The 18,451-nt window shown below is 57.8% G+C and overlaps 8 protein-coding genes across 8 annotated transcripts; 5 read left to right on the forward strand and 3 right to left on the reverse strand.

The window, feature by feature from the left end:
* Window positions 1-498: 498 nt before the first annotated feature.
* On the reverse strand, window positions 499-1,401 carry B0I36DRAFT_234433 (uncharacterized protein; the record flags this gene model as incomplete). The annotated part of the gene is made up of 1 exon (XM_046149309.1): window positions 499-1,401. One exon carries the CDS (start codon window positions 1,399-1,401, stop codon window positions 499-501), a length of 903 nt encoding a protein of 300 aa, XP_046019575.1.
* Window positions 1,402-2,189: 788 nt separating this feature from the next.
* B0I36DRAFT_234485 (HET domain-containing protein) lies at window positions 2,190-4,364 on the reverse strand (the record flags this gene model as incomplete). Its single annotated transcript, XM_046149320.1, has 3 exons — window positions 2,190-2,949; window positions 3,007-3,660; window positions 4,000-4,364. 3 exons carry the CDS (start codon window positions 4,362-4,364, stop codon window positions 2,190-2,192), a joined length of 1,779 nt encoding a protein of 592 aa, XP_046019576.1.
* An 891-nt stretch (window positions 4,365-5,255) lies between these two features.
* Window positions 5,256-6,653, reverse strand: B0I36DRAFT_261317 (uncharacterized protein). The gene is made up of 5 exons (XM_046151137.1): window positions 6,504-6,653; window positions 6,290-6,448; window positions 6,064-6,170; window positions 5,640-5,959; window positions 5,256-5,499 (listed from the first exon to the last, which is right to left on the reverse strand). Exons 1-5 carry the CDS (start codon window positions 6,543-6,545, stop codon window positions 5,309-5,311), a joined length of 819 nt encoding a protein of 272 aa, XP_046019577.1. The 5' UTR covers window positions 6,546-6,653; the 3' UTR covers window positions 5,256-5,308.
* Window positions 6,654-7,146: 493 nt separating this feature from the next.
* On the forward strand, window positions 7,147-9,397 carry B0I36DRAFT_312964 (fungal-specific transcription factor domain-containing protein). The gene is made up of 6 exons (XM_046152567.1): window positions 7,147-7,310; window positions 7,388-7,705; window positions 7,807-7,905; window positions 7,984-8,270; window positions 8,337-8,570; window positions 8,632-9,397. The coding sequence occupies exons 1-6, from the start codon at window positions 7,271-7,273 to the stop codon at window positions 9,271-9,273; spliced, it is 1,620 nt and encodes a 539-aa protein (XP_046019578.1). The 5' UTR covers window positions 7,147-7,270; the 3' UTR covers window positions 9,274-9,397.
* Window positions 9,398-9,663: 266 nt separating this feature from the next.
* On the forward strand, window positions 9,664-10,792 carry B0I36DRAFT_392583 (uncharacterized protein; the record flags this gene model as incomplete). The annotated part of the gene is made up of 4 exons (XM_046161437.1): window positions 9,664-9,754; window positions 9,923-10,059; window positions 10,164-10,488; window positions 10,623-10,792. 4 exons carry the CDS (start codon window positions 9,664-9,666, stop codon window positions 10,790-10,792), a joined length of 723 nt encoding a protein of 240 aa, XP_046019579.1.
* Window positions 10,793-12,063: 1,271 nt separating this feature from the next.
* B0I36DRAFT_392587 (cytochrome P450) lies at window positions 12,064-13,864 on the forward strand (the record flags this gene model as incomplete). Its single annotated transcript, XM_046161438.1, has 4 exons — window positions 12,064-12,205; window positions 12,287-12,672; window positions 12,788-13,306; window positions 13,417-13,864. Coding segments are annotated over 4 exons (1,413 nt in total), but the record flags the coding sequence as incomplete, so codon positions are not given.
* An 836-nt stretch (window positions 13,865-14,700) lies between these two features.
* B0I36DRAFT_261324 (uncharacterized protein) lies at window positions 14,701-16,253 on the forward strand. Its single transcript, XM_046151138.1, has one exon. The coding sequence runs from the start codon at window positions 14,729-14,731 to the stop codon at window positions 16,025-16,027; it is 1,299 nt and encodes a 432-aa protein (XP_046019581.1). The 5' UTR covers window positions 14,701-14,728; the 3' UTR covers window positions 16,028-16,253.
* Window positions 16,254-16,597: 344 nt separating this feature from the next.
* B0I36DRAFT_392593 (uncharacterized protein) lies at window positions 16,598-18,061 on the forward strand (the record flags this gene model as incomplete). Its single annotated transcript, XM_046161439.1, has 3 exons — window positions 16,598-16,764; window positions 16,849-17,866; window positions 18,029-18,061. The coding sequence occupies 3 exons, from the start codon at window positions 16,598-16,600 to the stop codon at window positions 18,059-18,061; spliced, it is 1,218 nt and encodes a 405-aa protein (XP_046019582.1).
* Between the last annotated feature and the right edge of the window lie 390 nt (window positions 18,062-18,451).

Here is an 18,451-nt window from a genome sequence, read left to right on the forward strand (position 1 = left end):
ATTTACTACCATCATTCATTCAAAGTCTTCCTAGCACAGCTTTTTACTCAAAGCGAACGAGTCTCGTCGCGATGGCATACCAACAGCAACAATGGGGGGTCACCCACTCAAGTGACGTGCCGATCTGGTTCTGGGACGCGAATTTCTCGGGCGGATTGACTGTGCAGGAGAAGGATTGGCTGAGAGGTTGGAATCAAGGCTTCGCTTCCTTCGTCGAGGGTGACAAGCTCTAGTGGGGGGCCTAGGCATCCGAAAGAGATAAGGCGGTGGAGGACTGATGGCGAGACAGATGTGTGAACAGATGATAAGTGGGAAGACGTTCTGAAGGTCTGGAACCTGCTCAACCAGGCATGAGGTCAAATGAGCTCCCAAGAGACAGGATTAGCGTTCGGATGTCCTCTACGATATAGATGTGCCGTCCTCCTCCATGACCTGAGAATTTGGCTGGTCCAAGACCAACATTATCTTCGTACCAGGGGTCGTGCTCGCAACAGACCCCTAAACCACCATTCTGAACTTGAGCTTATTCCCCTTGACAATCTCGTCCTTCCGTGCCTCGAGCTCCGTGACATCCCACGTCGCCGCTACGAACCTCGCCTGGAGCCACTCCCTCCTCTCACGTGCGAACCACGCCATCCACTGACCGGATAACGCAACGTCGTCGGTGAGCTTGTCATGCAAATATGCGGGCAACCTCTTGCCCATCTCGGTGAGGTACGATCCGGGATGCGCGGCAACACAGATCAGCCCTTGGTCGGCGTAGTCGGCAGCAATGTGCTCCGTGAGCCGGCACACCGCAAACTTGGTCGTCTGATACCCGCTGGCCCCCGCGCCGATGTTGACGGCGCCGATGCTGGTGATGTTCAGGACCGTCTTGAGCGACGACGACTTCAGCACTAGCGGGATGAAGTACCGGGTGAACAGGTAGGTTCCCTTGATGTTGACCTCCCAGTTGGTCCACCACTCGTCCGGGTCGGTCTCGGCAACGGGCGCCCACTCGGACAGGAACGCGGCATTGTTGATGAGCAGGTCGACGGCGCCGAAAGTCTCGGCCACCTTTTTGGCCAGGCCCTCGACATCCTTGGCGGACGTGGCGTCCACCCCGCTGCCGTTGAGCACGTTGGGCTCCGCCTCGCGCCCGGCCTCGAGGGCTGCCTTCTTGATGTCCGCCACGACGTCCGACAGGTCCGAGCGCGCGGTGATGACGATGTTGCTGGCGCCGGACTGAGCGAACGCGATCGCCGCTTCGCGGCCGCAGCCCTTGGACGCGCCGGTGATGACGACCGTCTTGCCCGACAGGTCGGCCTGGAGGGGGTCGATGGCCGGGTATGGCCTCCCGTGCTTCTTGACGAAGGAAACGACACCCTCTGTGCCGGCGGACTCGCGGATGGCGGCAGACATGATCGGGTCCTAGGTGTTATTTCTTTGGGAGGTTGTTTCTTGAGTTGGCTCTGGCGTTTATTAGTGCCGTGGTGGTGGTGGTGTGGTGGGCGAGAGTCTTGGTCGGATTGCGGCTAGGTTCCAAGGATATTGCTCAATGTCAGCCAAGAGACCTCGAGCATGAGCTGAGCCTGAATTTTATACAGGAAGATTCCGCCCCTTGGACTCTCGCCTCAGATTGCGCGAGGTCACGGACTTAATGGATTGCCATATCTAGAAAACTGGAGGGCTATTCCTGTGGGGGCCTATACATGACGATCACGGACTTTGGAGCTTAGCTCCGCTTGGGATGGGGGCGACGCAACGCCAGAGGGAATTGAGTTCGTGCACTGTGAATCAAACGGAGAGAGGACGTTGCACCTGGTCTTTGCCCCTCGGCCAGGTAGCCAACTCTTTCTCTCTTCCTCTGACAAGTTAACGTTTTGGGGGAAGGTCGATTCTGCGGCTAGGAGGTTAGAAGTCTCCTAGCCACCAACCGCCGGCCGAAACCACAGCCTTACCAAAGCACGAAAAGGTTGTAGCACCGTTACGGCTTCCTTAAATAGTTCTCCGTAGCGCAAGCTGCCGCCAAGTGCTTGTGCAGGCTGGTGGGGATGTGGTGTCGGACTTGCTGCTCGGCACGATCGCGGGTTTTCACGGGCCCGCCCGTGCGACACGATGGGACGCGTTGCGGGAGGGCGGCAAATGTTCAACCGTCCACCATCGCCCCCATTATCGTCGTGATCATGTCCACCTTGACCACGATCGGCTTAGATAATAACGAGCCCTTCCTTGTGCTGTGACCACCCCATGAGCTGATCGAACTCATGGTCGTGCTCCTCTCCGTCGATATACCAGTAGGTGCCCAGCTTCTCGTACTTTCCTGCGTGCTCCTTCGCGTTCTCGGCATGCCGAAGCACGAGGAAAGTCTTCCGGTTCTCCCAGATCTTACCCCAGTACAATAACAACAGGGTTTCCAGGTTCTTCGCGCTAGCCTCGGCCATGATGTAGTCTGCTTCCATGCCATAGTGCAGCGTCGTCCCGGTCTCTCTATGCGTGAGCCAGAACCTCTGCGGAACCGAGCTCGATCCCGGATACCCTATACTGGTGTCGAACTCGACGACCTTGCCGTCAACTTTCAGAAACCCGCCCGTGACAGGCCCCGTCTCGCACGTCTCATCCGCGAGAGTGACCTCCACCTGCGTGATTCTTACGTCGATCTCCGATGCCCCGCAGTGGTAGTCCATCCTGTTCGAGAACCAGATACATCCGACCACCGACAGCCAGGACCAACTGGGCGCGATGTACATGGATGTGGGCTTGCGGTGCGTGTCCTGGACCTGCCAGCACAGCTGGTGCGCGAGGTCCTGCTCCCAAAGGCCGGCGAGGTATTTCCCACCGCGGCCGGTCTTATACGCCTGCTCCGCGATGCCCGCGAGCGCAATCATTCGGTCCGAGTCAAAGGTCAGGAGGCACGTGGAGTATCGCTCGACGATGCGCATCCACTGAATCGGGAGTTTCTTCTCGCTGCTGCCGTCTTTGTCATCGTGGTTGCTGTGATGGTCCGGCCGCTTCCTGCCCTTCCACAATCCCAGCGACTCGCGGTGCTCGAGACTGAAGTTGGAGATGGCTAGCATCCCTCCGCACAGACAGTCGGTGCCGCCATAGCACTCCCACTTGAGCTCGTGCTGGTCGTAGTACACAACTCGAGGCGCGAGCAGACGCTCCTGCAGGACCCAGCCGCGCCCAAGCAGCAGAGAGCTGTCACGGTAGTTGCTGCCAAAGGGATTGTGTGTGAAGTGCGGCTGCTGCCTGATGCGCAGATTCCCCTTCGTTGACGATCCCTTCTCTCCTTCTGGGACCTCGTACGTCTTGAATTCCTCCACAAGACCGCTACTCACAAACAGTCCCCCGTGAGAGCCAGCCGCGCACTCGGCGGCAATGTTGAGGTACGACCCGCCGTAGACCGCCTTCATCCGGGTCGACTCATAGCGCCAGTCATCGGCGTCATCCTGCACGATACACATGGTGTCGATCCAGATGTAGTCAACCCCGAGCTTGCGGGTAACCTCGATGGCGTCACCATACGTCCGCGGGATGGTGTCCCAGGGGATGTCGTTGGCCGACCAAGCAGCCATGTTCTTTTTCACCAGGGTGAACTCCTCGTTGTTGCCCCAGCGGTGGCTCAGCGTCGTGTACCGCACCAGCTCGCCATCTGTCTGGACGACTCGAACCTCATCGCTCGAAACCCGAACCAGCCTCGTGGGCGCCCTTGCCCCCTGCGACGGCACGCAGCCGTGGACCCTGTCGCAGGTCTCGATCCACTTTTTGAGCTGCTCTGTCGCTGCATCACCATCGGTGCGGAGGACAGGGTGGCATACTAGTGGTGGCAGGGCCCGACATCCGTTGCTCTCCCACCCGTCGGCTTCGTCCCGCCAGACATTGAAATGACGCCAATTGACAGAGTCCTCCTTGGCAGCGCACGTCCGGATGATTCGCCTTCCTGCCCCTCGCATGCTTTGATCTCCTCTCATGTTGGCTGCTGAGGAAGTAGCAGGCGACGCAGAGGGCTCCCCAGACGAGGGAACGGGCGGGGATGCCAGCGCATAGATGGGTGCTTCGAGCTCAATGAGCATCATCTCGTAGTCCTCTGCTGCGCCCTCGCACATCCCCTCACCGCCCCTGTTCTCCAGATCCTCGACCGAGCCCCGCAGGATCTGCTTGATCTCGTCGACCTCGGTCAGCGCCCAGACGACGGCCGCGCAGGTCTCGCACGGCGGCGCTTGTGCGGTGCCCGCCGCGCTCTCGCGGAACGCCCGGATGGTGTAGTGGTTCCAGTCGCCTGTGCTCGCATGTTGGGCCTGCGGGCACGTCTGTGGCGAGCAGTTGACGTGAAACCGGCGGCAGAGACATGGGGGTTGTGGGACCTTCGTTGACCGAGGCATTTTTGTGGCTGCAGTGGCGAGCGGGTGGTTCCGCTGATGTCGGCTGTAGTGAGGCTTGGAAATCAGTCACTAGACGAGAGGGTTTGAGAGCCACTGAGGGTTTTGTATACGTCTTTCCCTTCGTGAATTTCCTTGAGGAAAGAACCCCTGGGAAATAAGTTCCGCCGACTGCCGGCCGCTGGCTTGGCACTACAACGGCTGCCTTACAGCCCCTGCACGGTCGGAGGCAGGATCGAAACTCCGAGAAGACTGCGCCTTGTAAGTCAGAGGGCAACGCGATAGTGGCCCAGCAGCTCCTAAGCGTCGATGAGACCCGCGCCCTCTTGCATAGATGAATAGATTCTGCCTCTTGAACTCTATATATGAGATTATTAGACCCAGATGGACATCGCGCTGTGTGAACAATCTTTACGCCACGCTTGCGACGAGGATAGTGATAATCATTCCCACTCGGGGACTAAAATCTTACTTATTCTCTTACAGCCCGAACCCAAGCCACGGGGGCATTCGCAAATGACTGCACGAAGAACGTCAAATCTGTGTTTAGCTGTCGGCTCAAGGAGGTGCGGCCACGCCAAGTGGGGCACAAGCATCCATTGTCTGATCTGACGCCGCGTGGTATCTCGGAGGATGTAAATATAGTAGGGCTCCTTAGTGGTGCTACTAATAATGAGGCGGTCATGTTGATCCATGTAAGTTTGTCCAGAAACCTAAACAAACAAACAAGTCGATTCCCTCGGGCCGAAATGCTTGGGAGTGTCTTTCCCCTATACGTTGCGGGTTGACTCAGTATGTGGAATTAGCACGCTTCAAAGGCAAACCATTCAAGATTGGTCAAGAGTAATTGTCTCTCCGCTCTAATCAAAAACACATCTATCTACTAGAGAAGCCCCTCATATAGTCCGATCTCCCAGCCCCAGATGCCCCAACACCCTGCCCGCCGCTCACAGCCACTGCTTGCCGCCGTTGTGCGAGGTGAACGATCCACCCCAGCCCTTCTCGATAGAGGCGTCGGCCGAAATGCGAAGAATGTCCGCCGCCGGACCATCGGGGGTAGTAGCACCCGAGAGGTGTGGCGCAAACGCGGCGAACTTGGCAAACAGGGCCGGACCGTACTTGGCCATGTCCTCACTCGCTGTGGTTGTGTTGCATGTGTCAGCCAGCTTGCCCCCGAACCACGCCCAGGACGAGATATTGGAAACGAAGAGGGGCGAGTATCAAGAGGAAAGGATGTGAAAGCAAGAGAAAAGCCTGGGAGAAAAGGGACAAACTCACGAGGAGCGCGGGAGTTATCATTCTCCACCAAGCCCGGGCAGAGACTCATGAACAGGATGCCCTCGTCGGCATAAGCCGCATGATACTTGGCGATCACCATGTTCAGTGCCGTCTTGGCAATGGTGTAAGGAGCGGTCTCGTGGATGTGGAACTTGGTCACGAGATCAAAGTCTGCGTGGCCCGACGAGATGGCGATGACCTTCTTTGTGTTACCTGCGCGGATGAGGGGCAGATACAGATTGAAGAGGTGAATGTTGCCAAGCACGTTAATGTTGAAGTCCTTGTTATACTCTGCAATTAGGGTCTCGGGATCTTTGGCTCTAAAAAGACCGAGGGGTTAGTGATTCGCCATCAGTGGGCTAACTTTTCGTGTCGCGCGTACGGATCGGTGGTCACTCGAAAGGGCAGGCAGGCCATGACTTACTGCTCCTCAAAGGGCTTGACTGCAGCCCACTGTCCCATGTACGCAGCGTTGGCAATCAAGTAGTCCAGGGAGCCACCCAGGACTTTGGAGACTGGCTCAACAGTTGCCTAAATAATCGACAGGCCCGTGGTCAGTCATGTGGTTCCAAGCAGCCGGCCGTGCCAGTAGAACCTTGGCAGCAGCCACGGTCTGGTGCGAAGCTACAGCCCCTTCCCGGAGCACTTACTGCGAGCGACTTATAGTCAGCCAGGTCGGCCTCGAAAATATGGACGTTCTTCTGGTTGGGAAGCTCCTTGGCGAGCCTCTCCTCCATCTTGGCCTTGCTGCGGACCAGGCCGACGACGACATTATCCGGGTTGCTGGAGGCCTGGCGGAGCAGTTCGAACTGTTCTTATAATCAGACATAGTCAGGACCAATGGGAGCCAGCTGAGCCACTTACGCCAATGCTTCCAGACGTGCCGGTGATCAAGTAGGAAGGCATTTTCAAACTGGCGATGTTGAGTTGCTCTGATAGTGCACAAGATTGGTGAGTAGTAGTGTGGCGGCTATTCAGCGTATTTAGTGTCTTTGGTGTCTTTGATGGTGTTCTGTATTTCAGTCAGGTTGGTGCAGTGGTCCTGCCTTTGGCCCCCTTTATAGCTTGCCAGTTTCACCCGTGCGAAGATGGAGACACAAGACTTGGTCATATTGCCCCAATGACAAAGATCAGATCATGAAACGCGCATTAGTCAATGATTCGGAAATGGTGAGGCTCTTCGTCCGTACGAATCCGAGAGAAGCCCAGGGATGCCTCCAACGACTATCAGGTGGCCGACTATGGTGCATCCACCAGCTCGTGCTGGAGCCATTTTGGAACTGGAACATCCTTGCGTGATGCCTACGCTGATTGGCTGCTAGTGTGAGGGAGCTCCACCAGGTGCAAGAATCAACGAGCTGGGAGGGCATGGTTTCTTGGCGCCGTGCTCAATCAGCACCAGCTGATTAATACCAGCAAGGGGCCGAAGGTAGAGTGGGCCTCGCCGATAGTTGTCCACGATGGGGCACTTGTCACACAGCCAGCTTGGAGGCTCCACCGCAGGCAACTTTCTCCCTATTACAAAGCCCGTGCGACTGACTTCTGGCCATCCCGACAGCTGCAGACAAAGCCGCCCTCTGAAAAGGTTGCTCGAAGGCAGAAAGAAGCGCCCATCTGTCGCGCATCCCAGCATGGCTCAACCAGGATCCAGGGGCTGCTGGACTTGCAGAGGTACCGTTGATTTCCTAGACGTGGAGCTGGCTGAAACCTTGTCTAATGGCTGATCTCGTCCATTTGCTGCGCTGTAGATCGCAGAGTCCGTTGCGATCGCACTCTTCCGCACTGTCGAGCTTGCGCCAGATCAAAACGGCAATGCCAAGGGTATGGTTTGAGGCTGTCCTGGCCGCGAGAGCGCGACCCAAAGCGGTTCATCGTGGGACCTGCTCCAGTTACATCCACCAAGTCGCGATGGCGGCCAGGGGTAGGGGACACTAGTGGTGGTGACGACGAGGGGTGTGCCAGCTTCCAGAGCAACAAGTCGTACTGGTTCGTCCACACAGGGGCTGAAGACGTCGAAGTCTATCACGACCTGGTCGCGTCCCGTAGTGACTTGCACAGCTGGCAAAGTAGGTCCACCTAACCACATGCCACGGCAGAACGTTGTACTTCCACGAAGAGCAAGGGGTTGTGGCTTTCGCTTGTGGCTGACACGTGAGATCGTCCCTAGGATTCGTCCGGCTTCAATGGCCGAGGTTCCCTCTCAACAGCCCGCTGATCTGGAGCTCGCTCGAGCTCGGCGACCTTGGCAAGCCTCTGATGCAGTACTGTGAGTCCATTAGCCATTAGCGTTCCCACTCTCTCGAGAGAGAGGTCAGGACTCACCGCTCTGCAAAATCGCACATAGTCTACACCATTGCGTACACGGCGATACCTACTTTTAGCGCCTACTCGACCACCATTCGAGGTCTTCTAGTCCGAATGGCTTTCAGCAACAATGGCTTGCCTGCCCAAGCTCTGCGCTATGGAATGCTTGCCTTGGCCAGCGTCCATCGAAATGAGGACGTCTCGATCAGCATGAGATACAAAGGGCTCGCGCTGCGGGCGCTGGCAAACTCAACTGATGAGGTTGCCCGCAGTGCCGGAGAGGCGGCCAGGCATGTTGCTGCAGTGATGCTGCTGTCCTCGTTATATGTTGGTCCTCTGACTCGAGACTCTTGCTTGGGAAGGATATGACATGGCTGACCTTTTTCTGCCCAGATGCAAGCGTGCTTCATGACGGGGAACGAGTGGATCAGCTACCTCGCCGGCGCTCGGGAGCTAACCAAGAAGTCACGGTTTGCCCTCATGGTACACGACAGCGACGACATTTCCGAGCTGATGGACTGGGTGTATCACCAAGACGTCTTTTCGCGCTTCAGTAGCTTCCACTGGCGCCGGGGCTATGGCAATCCGCATCGGCGTCTAGACGAGGTGCCTGAATATCAGCCCTACGTAAGATTCTCTCCCAGATCGCCGTTGTCGATCCGCGTGCTGCTGCTGACAGGGATACCAGGCCCATCCACTCCAGGCTCCGAAACCCAACCGCAAGATTCTGAGCCTGTTTCACGATGTCTTTGACGCTATGAAGTACCAGCCGCTCACCGCGAGCGGCATGGGGCTCACTCAAGATGAGGAGCTGGCCCGGCTGCTCGACCTGCAGGAGCAAGTGCGCAATGCCAAGTATGTGGAACAGTGCCCACCACGGTCGGGAACGCTTGACGTTATGGAGACGGAAGACGAGCTCGCGAGGCGGGATCTGGTGGACATGCCTGCGGTGTTTGAGCTGTACCGGCTGGCGGCGCTCACGTGCCTGGCGCGGACTGGCGAGTCGCGGTTCGGGCTGCCGGCCAAGATTGATGGCCTTCTGGAGGACGCTCTGGGGATCATGAGGCGGATGGAGACGTGCCAGCGGCAGTTCCCGGTGCTGGTGCTGGGGACGCAGGCCAAGACGGAACCGCAGAGGCGAGCGGTGGTGGACCTGTTGGACCGGACGACGGACGCGCTGACGGGGAGGACCATGGCATGCCTGAAGCGGTCGGTCGAGGTGTCGTGGGTGCAAATGGATCTGCACGCAGACCAGGACCTGATTCTCGACTTTAGCCAGCTGATGAGGACGCTGTGCGGCAACTGCTCCTCCGTGCCCAACCTGGCCTGAGGCAGCCCCAGGAAGGGATCGTGCAAACATTGGAAACCGGACCACCACCTGGATCTGTAAGGTGGTCCGTACATCAGGCAGGCATATATTGTACGCAACATGCATGAGAACTTGCAAATTTGACCGAACAAACGGGGTGATGGACTAGTGGCATGCGCATCTGCCAATCTTCAATCAATGGTCAGATTCCTGGCTGTGGCTGCAGTCACGCAGCAGCATATGCCTGCCTGCCTGAACTGATAAGCTCACTTCCTCGTCACGCTTCACGCCCAACCAACACCCGCGACCTCCTCCTGGTCGACATTCCCAACCCCGCATAGACATTTCGCAGCTGCTCCTGCCACCTCCTCACGCTCCTGGCCAATATCGGCGACGCACCGCCAAAGGACGATGCCGCCCAACTGTCATTTCGAGTGCGGCACCTGCCTGAAGGAGTTCCCAGCTGGCTGGCACGCACGCGAGAATCACTGCCGCTCGACAGGTCATTCCAGCCCATCCCATGAGTGCGATACGTGCCATCGCTGGTTCTCTTCCGAGCGCGCGCGCCAGCAGCATATGGATGCTCTCGATCACTGGGACCAGAGCTCGAACGAAGGCAAATAGTTCAGTGACAATACCGAAGACGGCAACGACGACGACGACGACTCAGATGACTATTATTGGGAATGCACAGAGTGCAACGATGCCTTCGACACCGAGCAGCAAGTCGTGCAACACGAGGCGGATGAGCACCTGTACTGCAGGCCCTGTGAGCGGTACTTTCAGAGCGACAACAGCATCAGGATGGTAAGAGACCTGCACTGCCTACAGCAGAGAGGCATCATCCTAGGCTCGGTCACTTGGAGAATAATATCTGAGCTCAGTGGAAACTCACAAATGTCTCACCCCAGCATCTCAACTCACGTGTCCATCGTGGAGCCAACATCGACTGCCCCTTCTGCGACCGTAGCTATACTGCCGCCACGGGTGTCGCGCACCACCTCGAGGCCGGCTCCTGTCCCCGTGCTCCAAATCTGAATCGCGACGAGATCTTCCGCATGCTGAGTCGTGTAGACCAGCAAGGCGCCATGACCAAGAAGTTGCTTAGCTGGCACGGATCCACCACGTACGAAGCCACTGCGCTATCTTGGAACGGACGCGCTTATGAGTGCTACCTCTGCCACCGCTCTTTCACGACTTTGCATGGACTCAACCAGCACCTTGGTTCTCCCATTCGTAAGTTGCCAGACACTTTGACCCTTGAACATCTTTGATGGCCTTCATGGCTTTGATGGCAGGCCGCCAGCCGATCTATTTGAAGGGTGAGAAGTGCTAATATCTCTCTCGTCCTTCGCCCGTTCTTCATTAAGACCAGCAGGCACTCTACCACTGCCCAAAGCGGGATTGCCGCCAGGACTTCAAGAGTATTGCGGGTTTTATCAACCATCTCGAAAGTGAGACCTGTGGCTACATGCGCTTTGGCGACGTCCAGAAACGCGCACAGGACATGCTGAGAAACGGCCGGCTTCTGGCGTATTGAAGACATCTCAAAGTCTCGCCTCCAGCCGAGCTGTGGGCTAGTATACGACGAAGTAAGAGGGCGTTTGGACTTCAGCAGCGCCAGGGAACAACTTTGCTTTTCCGGCTGGGTCGATGTGTTGTCAAATCTCTGTCCTGGAGGCAATGGCGTGACACAAACGTATGCGAAATGCCATGTTGGGATCGGATCGGATCAATGCCAAGTTGTGATAATAGCAATACCACAATTTATGAACTGTAGCGATATTGCCCCACTTCTTTCTTTATAGAACGTCGACTTCGCCGCCCAGGCCGGTGGTAAGCCAGCCAATCGTTCCTTGCTCTGTCACACATCCGCACCGTTGCACGGCGACGTGCCATCACAGCTATGCAACCCCTCTCTGTAAGCATCCCACACTACACAGCAGACTGCTCTACCTAGGCAGAGCCGCAAAACAGCAGCAAAACCATGGAGTTGCGCTGTCGTGCGACACAACCTCCATGCAAGCAGCTCGCCCTGATAAGGTGCTGACTCAAGCCATGAGCTTCTATCTGTGACTCTGAGGTGCTGATCCTGGTTGCAAGCATACTCCAACTCCAATACCATTCCAGGCGACACGGGCTTCAGAGTGAAGATCCTGCCTATCCGGGAAGAAATAGCATATGCACTCCCTCATGGTCAGAGGGGCGGAGGTTGTCACACAGCAAGAGGGGTTCATTTCTGCCGTGTTATGTGCGAGCTGTTGACAGCTCCTGCAGCGACGGCCGCGGGCCGCGCCATCAGGCTGACGAATGAGCTCTGAGCTTGGACAGTTCTATCGTGATGGCGGGGTAGATTCTGATCAAAAGAGGTGTGCTTGCGTGCATGCGTGTGTGATATGTGCGCGTGGGCTGCGTGCGTGTATGTCATGCGTGAATAAGCCTGCCGCGTTGGTCCCATACAGGGTTTTTAACAGAGGAGGTGGGCTTGGCACAGAATATACGAGCAGCGTGAGGGTGTATATCAGATCATGGCTGCGCTCCACGAGACTTTCTACGTAGTGCCGGCCGGAGATCTCTTTCGTCCCATCCTGTGTTTTACAGTGCTCGCACAATTGCAGCATCCTCTCTGGTCGAAAAGCAGCGTAAAAGGTCGACCTTCAATGCAATGGAGGCTATAAACTTTAACCTCGTGGCCATCGGAGCTGGATGCTTCACGATTTGTTACGCAGCAGTATGGACCACCAGCACCAGTCTATGGCGGGCCAGACTCCTGTTATGTTGATCAGTGCTAACGCGACTATCGTGTAGGCGAACGTCTATTACAGTAGCTTCCACGGGCCACTAGCCACATTACCGGGCCCGGCTTGGAGCAAGTTCACCGGCCTGCCCGTCGTCTACCATGTATACCACGGCACGAGAATGTATTTCCTGCACGATCTGCACAAGCGCTATGGTACGTAACCTACCCTATCCACTCTCGCGACACTAAGGAGGAAGAATGTGACCATGACAGCTCACAACATCATGCTACCAGGTCCCATCGTCCGTGTCACGCCCAGCGAAGTCTCCATCTCAGACCCAAAAGCCGCAAAGGAGATTCACAAGTTCCGCAGCGAGTACCTCAAGACGCAGTTCTACGAGGACTCGTCCTATGACGAGGCCCAAAACGTCTTCACGACCGCGGACCCGGTCTACCACGCAGAGTGGCGCCGCCTGTTCGCCAAGGCCGTCTCGCAGTCGAATCTGATCACCTTTCAGCCGCTGATCCAGAAGTACGTGGAGATGCTGATCAGGCAGATCGAGCGGGAGCGAAGGGAGCAAGGCTATGTCGACCTGGTGAAGTGGCTCAAGAGCTTCACGTCCGATGTCACGGGGGAGCTGAGCGTGGGCTCGTCGCTGGGGATGCTGGAGACTGGTGAGGTAGGTCATGCATCCAGCCCGCCTTTGGTGATGCCGGAACGACTGTACCGAGTCCGCAGGCAGCTTTGGCCAAAGTTCTTAATGGGAAGCTGAAATTCATACCGATCTCTTTCAGGAACACCAATACGTCAAAGACATCAAGCGCGTCATGCCGCTCAACATCTTCCGCCTGGCCCTATGGCAAGGGGACTTCGCCAAGACGCGCCACCTCCCGTTCTTCCCCTTCGCCACGCTCCGCGGTGTGTCCACGCGGCTCGCCTCCTTTGCCAAGTCGTACATTGACGACTACCGCGCGCGCCTCAGCTCGGGGGCCACCTCGCACACCATCCTGCTCGACAAGGCGCTCGAGACGCAGGCGCGCGAGGGCAGGATATCGGAGCCCGAGATCCTGTCGAACGCAGTGATCCTCATGCTCGCGGGGACGGATACCACCGCGAACACGCTCGCTTATATGCTGTGGTTGCTGGCCAAGTATCCGGATGTCAAGGCCAGGCTGGTGGAGGAGATTGAGCAGGCGCAGTTACCGGGTACTCCGGGCATTGAGGAACTCGGGAAGCTGAAGTATCTTGAGTACTTCATGCTAGAGGTCATGAGGCTGTATGGCGCGGCGCCGGGACCGCTACCCAGGAAAGTGGTACGTATGCACGTTTCGAAAAGCTTTGATGTTGAGTTTCCTAGATGCTTGGATTGATGATGGAGTCGGTGATAAAACACAGTGGCGTCTGCTAACCACCACGGACACAGCCTGACGGTGGTCGCACCATCTGCGGTCACTTTGTCCCCGGCGGCACGACCGTCTCCCCCCTCGCCTACAGTATCTCGCGCGACCCGGCCGTCTACCCGGACCCAGACACGTTCAACCCAGACCGCTGGGCAGGCGCCACGACGGCGATGAAGGAAGCCGACTTCAGCTTCGGCGGGGGCACGCGCATCTGCCTGGGCATGCACATTGCCAACTTGGAGATGAGGATGGTCGTGGTCGCCTTCCTGCGGTCGCCGCTGCGAGACGCGCAGCTCGCGTACGGCGTCAATGGGTTCTCAGAGGCGGGCATGAAGCAGCTCGAGGCTATTGCTGCGAGGCCGTGGGGTGATCAGGTGCTGATTCACTAACGCACCCAAGGTAGGCTGGTGTGCAGCATGGGCCACGGGACGTCCGATGGCGGGCTGAGCATTAGTCTACAATATGGTTCGGCTTGGCAGATCGGTGTTCCAGCAGGTGGTTTATTTTTGTTCGGCATCTCGTGTCTTTGTGTTTCTATCTGCAAGTTGCCGGGTCAGCAATGTGAAATGACTCAGCACGTTACTAGGTGAATTGTCAATTTACTCAAATTTTCTCAAGGTTTATACTGTGAAAGGCGTAAACTCTGGACCAGTGGTAGTATACTCCCGAGACGTGTACCAATATTGAAAATAAGTCTTCCACCTGAGCCGTCACAGCCCCCAATCTCATCCTGCAGGAAGTACAAGCTAATCGCATGAACCTTATCTGACCAGGCTGCAAGCTAAAATCACATGTCAGATCACAGTCTGTGCTTGTGTTCTCACGAGCCCAAAGGTCGGTTGCAGCTGGTCTAAAAACGTGTTTCAGGCATGCAAATGCGCAGCGGCATCCAAGCACTCTGCGCATGGCCTGCGGAAAACTCAAATGTGTCTGACATTTGAATGCTCCAGGGCAAAGGAATGCATTGAGGAAGTTACCACGGCACGCTAGATATGCATGTCAACAGCCTTCGGCACGGCCAAAAGGCTGTTCAGGGTTTGCGGCTGAAAAGAATGAGATGATGTCTCGCACAGCCTCGAAATTTCCTTGGACGGGTTTCAAGCCACCACTCAAATGGCACGTAGCAACGTTCAAGACACGGGCCGGCCCAGGCATGTCAGACTTAGTTTGTGCGCGGCAGCTGTTGTAAGAGTTGAAACAGGGTTTCATTTACGCTGCTTAAGGGGGATGCACAACGACTATATTACCCACGATACCATTCTCCTCCCCAGGGTCTGCTCGTGCACCAGCTAGCTACTTCGCATTCTCAGGGTCAACCCCTTTCAGATTTGCAATATGATCTTCGACTTGATCGGCCGTCTGGCCGTCACATACATCAACTTTGTCGCCAGCATCGGCGTCTACCTTGCAGTGGCCGTATTCTGCGCCGCTGGCAATTCCACCATCACCACGGCCGTCCTGGCCCTGGCTCAGCGCGGAATCAATGCGTTGACACAGAGCCTCAGCGGTGTGGTGCTCATTGTCAAGAGCATCTTCACCAACGAGACCAGCCCGCAACTGATTCGTTATCTTGTCAACCACCTTTATGAGCTGCTCACATTCACCTACGATCTCATCCGCCCCTCTGGTGTCATCACCACCGGCGTGGCTGGAGAGGCTCCTGTCAACCCGTTCTGGGAGCTCGACCCAGCACTCAAGGAGAACCGCCAGGCCATCAGCGCCCAGGTCCAGCGCGTGCTCCTCTCGATCCGCAACATCATCTTTCTGGGCACCCAACGCACCATCCCAAAGTCGCTCGCCGACGTGCCGATGAACATCCGGCTCGCCAGCGACTTTGACGCCTCCGGCAAGCCCCCCTCGCCCATCTACGTCGCGGGCCTCAACGGCGGCGTGACTGCCGCCCTGCGCGAGGAGAAGTGGATCTACATCAACGGCATCGGCAACGAGCGGGTGTGGTTCGAGAGCGCGTGCCGCAAGCTCCGCGACGCGTTCAACCGCGAGATCACGGGCGTGTACAACCGCAGCGACGGGATCCTGTGGGACATGATCCAGTGCTTTGGGGAGCACTCTACGGTGGGCAACGCGCAGGGCGCTGCAGCCGACAACAGCCTGATCCAGCGCACCGAGTCGAGCGTGGCCGCGCAGAGGGCCCTCGAGGACGAGATCCGCAAGGCGCTCTGGCCGGCGGACGGCTCGGTGCCGCCCAAGAAGGTCGTCCTCGTGTGCCACTCGCAGGGCTGCCTGCTCACCCGGCTCACCCTGCAGGCGCTGGTGCAGGAGAACGCCAAGGGCTCCCAGCGCCGCGCCGACATGCGCGAGCGGCTGCGCGTGTTCCCCTTTGCCAACCCCAGCATGGACTGGTGCGTCTCCGACAACGGCGTCAAGTTCCTCGGCAACTACGCCCATACCACGGAGCACTTCGCCCACAAGGTCGACTTTGTCGCCATGCTGGGCGTCGTCTCGCACATGGCCGACCCAAAGTCCGGCTTTGACAACGAGACGTCCGAGGTGTTCCTCAGCAAGGGCGGCGTTGGCCACCTCTTTGGCGCGCACTACTCGCTCGACCCAGGGGACTACGAGAACAGCGAGGGGTCCAAGCTGTTCAATGCTCTGGGTGGTGTGCCCATTGCCTAGTCAAGCAGAACTCCTCAAACGTGTCTGAAATCATGGGATCCGCTTGTCGAACGCTACCTTGTTGAAGACTTTTTAATGATACAGGGCCGTGTCAAGATCTCACCTAAGAAACTGGAATGATAGTTATCTTGTGCTGTATGTCAATCAGGCCTCTAGGGTCATATCAATCCTGGGCGGCATAATCTCAAGGCCTCATAGGTAGCCAAACTTTGAACCCGCCTTATCCACATGCAAGGGTGACCCGATGTGCGGTCGATTACATGGTTGTGACGGTTGTACACATGCTACAGGTTGTCACGAGGAGTGCATAACACGAGCTCTGTTGATCACCACTCATCATGATGTGTGACGGCTTACGCGGACAGCATGCAGCTTCGCTCCATGACAAGAAATACAAACCACCAAAGCCATTTGCAGATTCGATCAGATTCGATCATGACAGCGGGGGGGACTTGCTCGTGCAATCGCCCCATACCTTGGGTGTTTTCTGTGCTTGATCTTCTGCTCCCATCATCTCACCTACCTGCAGTGCATACCCAAAAACGCCCTTTGCCAGATTCTCGAGAAACAATGTCGGCCAAAAGCACAATCGCGATAGTTGGCAGTGGATTCGGCGGGTTCACGCTCGCCCACGAGCTGTCTCTTGCCAAGTACGATGTGGTCGTGATCTCGCCCATGAGGACGATCCAGTATACTCCACTGCTCGCAAGCGCCGCGGCGGGTATGTTCAACTTCCGGTACGTGAAAGAAGTCCTGCCGTATCCTCTACACGGAACGAATCTCCAGCTACCATTTCGCCCCTGTTCTGACCCGTAGCGCAGGCTCGCCGAGGACCCAGTCCGCCGGCGCAACCGCCTCCCCGGGCTGCAGTACTACAAGGCCTCCGTCTGCGACATTGACTTCTCCGGCAAGACGCTCCGCTGCACTCCCGCGGTGCCGGACATTGCCGACAACGAGCTGTCGGGCGACAAGCACGCCTTCACCGTGACGTACGACACCCTCGTGCTCGCCCCGGGATGCACCGTGGAGACATTTGGCACGCCCGGGGCCGACGAGCACGCCATCTTCCTGCGCACGACCGACGATGCGCGCAGGGTCCAGAAGCGGCTGCTCGAGATGGTCGACGCGGCGTCGCTCCCCGGCCTGACGCCCGCGCAGCAGCGCGACATGCTGCGCGTCATCGTCGTCGGCGGAGGGGCCATCGGCATCGAGGCCACGGCCGAGCTGTACGACCTGTGGCACCACGACCTGCGGTTCCTGTACCCGCACCTCGACGTCGAGGGGGAGAACGGCCTGCTGGCCATCGAGGTGCACGACGTGGCGCCGGGCATCCTGGGCAACTTTGACAGCCGGCTCGCCGAGTACGCGCTGCAGAAGCTGCAGCGCCGCGGGGTGCGCGTCGAGACGGGCAGCCACATCACCAGGCTCGAGGACGGGGCCATGTACACCAAGGAGCGCGGCGGGGACAACAACCCGCTGCGCTACGGGATGCTCATCTGGGCGACGGGCAACGGGGTGAACCCGCTCGTGGGCAAGCTGGACGTCAAGAAGGCGGGCAGGATGCAGCGCATCGTCACCGACAGGAAGCTGCGGGTGCAGCAGAGCACACCGCCCCAAGGCGGTGGTGGTGATGATGCTGTCATGCCCGACGTCTACGCGCTCGGGGACTGCGCAGACATCGAAGGGTACTCGCTGCCCATGCTCGCCGAGGTGGCGGTGCAACAGGCCAAGTACCTGGCCAAGCAGCTCAATGCCCGTGGAGAGCGAGGCGAGCAGGCGGACGAGGGCTTTACGTATCAGCAGCGGCCGAACCTGGCGTACCTGGGCGAGCACGACGGGGTGATTGGGGGCCGGGAGGTCTGGACGGGGCGGGCTGCGTGGCTGGCCTGGCGCAGCGGGAGCATCTTCCACTGGCCACGGAGCTGGCGGCGGACCATCATGATTGGCATCAGCTGGATATTTAATGCCATTGGGGGACGAGATATTGCACGGCGGTGGTAGGTAGCCGCGGGAGATGATGTCAGGAACGCGTAGGTGGTGCGCCGGAGCAACCGGTCCGGACCTGGGGTAATGCGGGGTCCGGGGCCGTCCGTCCAGTGGCATGGAACGGGGCCTGGCCCGGAGCATTCCGTCCCGGCGCATGTCAGCAAACGTACTTCACACATCACCATTTTTGAATCATGCAACCTGCGAGCATTGCCAAAACATGTGATGGCAACAGATCGCCAGCATGACAACTTCTTGAGATCTCAGCCCCCCTTGCCTGCCAGGGTAGCAGCGGTGAGCCAGTGATTTAACAGACATTGCCAATCCCCGGGTCAAGCCAAGCCGTCACTCCCACGTCAATACTGTAGCTACATAGGCTTCCATCGCAGGCAAGGGCCACGAGTTGGCTTCGTTCCCTTAGCACTAGCAGCACCGCAA

This window comes from Microdochium trichocladiopsis, assembly GCF_020744255.1.
Source record: "Microdochium trichocladiopsis strain MPI-CAGE-CH-0230 chromosome Unknown B0I36scaffold_1, whole genome shotgun sequence".
In the NCBI taxonomy this organism is placed as follows: Eukaryota; Fungi; Ascomycota; class Sordariomycetes; order Xylariales; family Microdochiaceae; genus Microdochium; species Microdochium trichocladiopsis.

Bases quoted from the DNA above. Each gene is read 5' to 3' on its own strand.
- B0I36DRAFT_261317 (XM_046151137.1), bottom strand. From the start codon at position 6,545: ATGCCTTCCTACTTGATCACCGGCACGTCTGGAAGCATTGGC. The intron at 6,171-6,289 runs GTAAGTGCTCCG...TCGATTATTTAG, and splicing joins CTGACTATAAGTCGCTCGCA to GCAACTGTTGAGCCAGTCTC. The intron at 5,960-6,063 runs GTAAGTCATGGC...CGGTCTTTTTAG, and splicing joins GTCAAGCCCTTTGAGGAGCA to AGCCAAAGATCCCGAGACCC.
- B0I36DRAFT_261324 (XM_046151138.1), top strand. From the start codon at position 14,729: ATGATCTTCGACTTGATCGGCCGTCTGGCCGTCACATACATCAACTTT.
- B0I36DRAFT_312964 (XM_046152567.1), top strand. From the start codon at position 7,271: ATGGCTCAACCAGGATCCAGGGGCTGCTGGACTTGCAGAG. The intron at 7,311-7,387 runs GTACCGTTGATT...GCTGCGCTGTAG, and splicing joins GGGCTGCTGGACTTGCAGAG to ATCGCAGAGTCCGTTGCGAT. The intron at 7,706-7,806 runs GTAGGTCCACCT...GATCGTCCCTAG, and splicing joins TGACTTGCACAGCTGGCAAA to GATTCGTCCGGCTTCAATGG.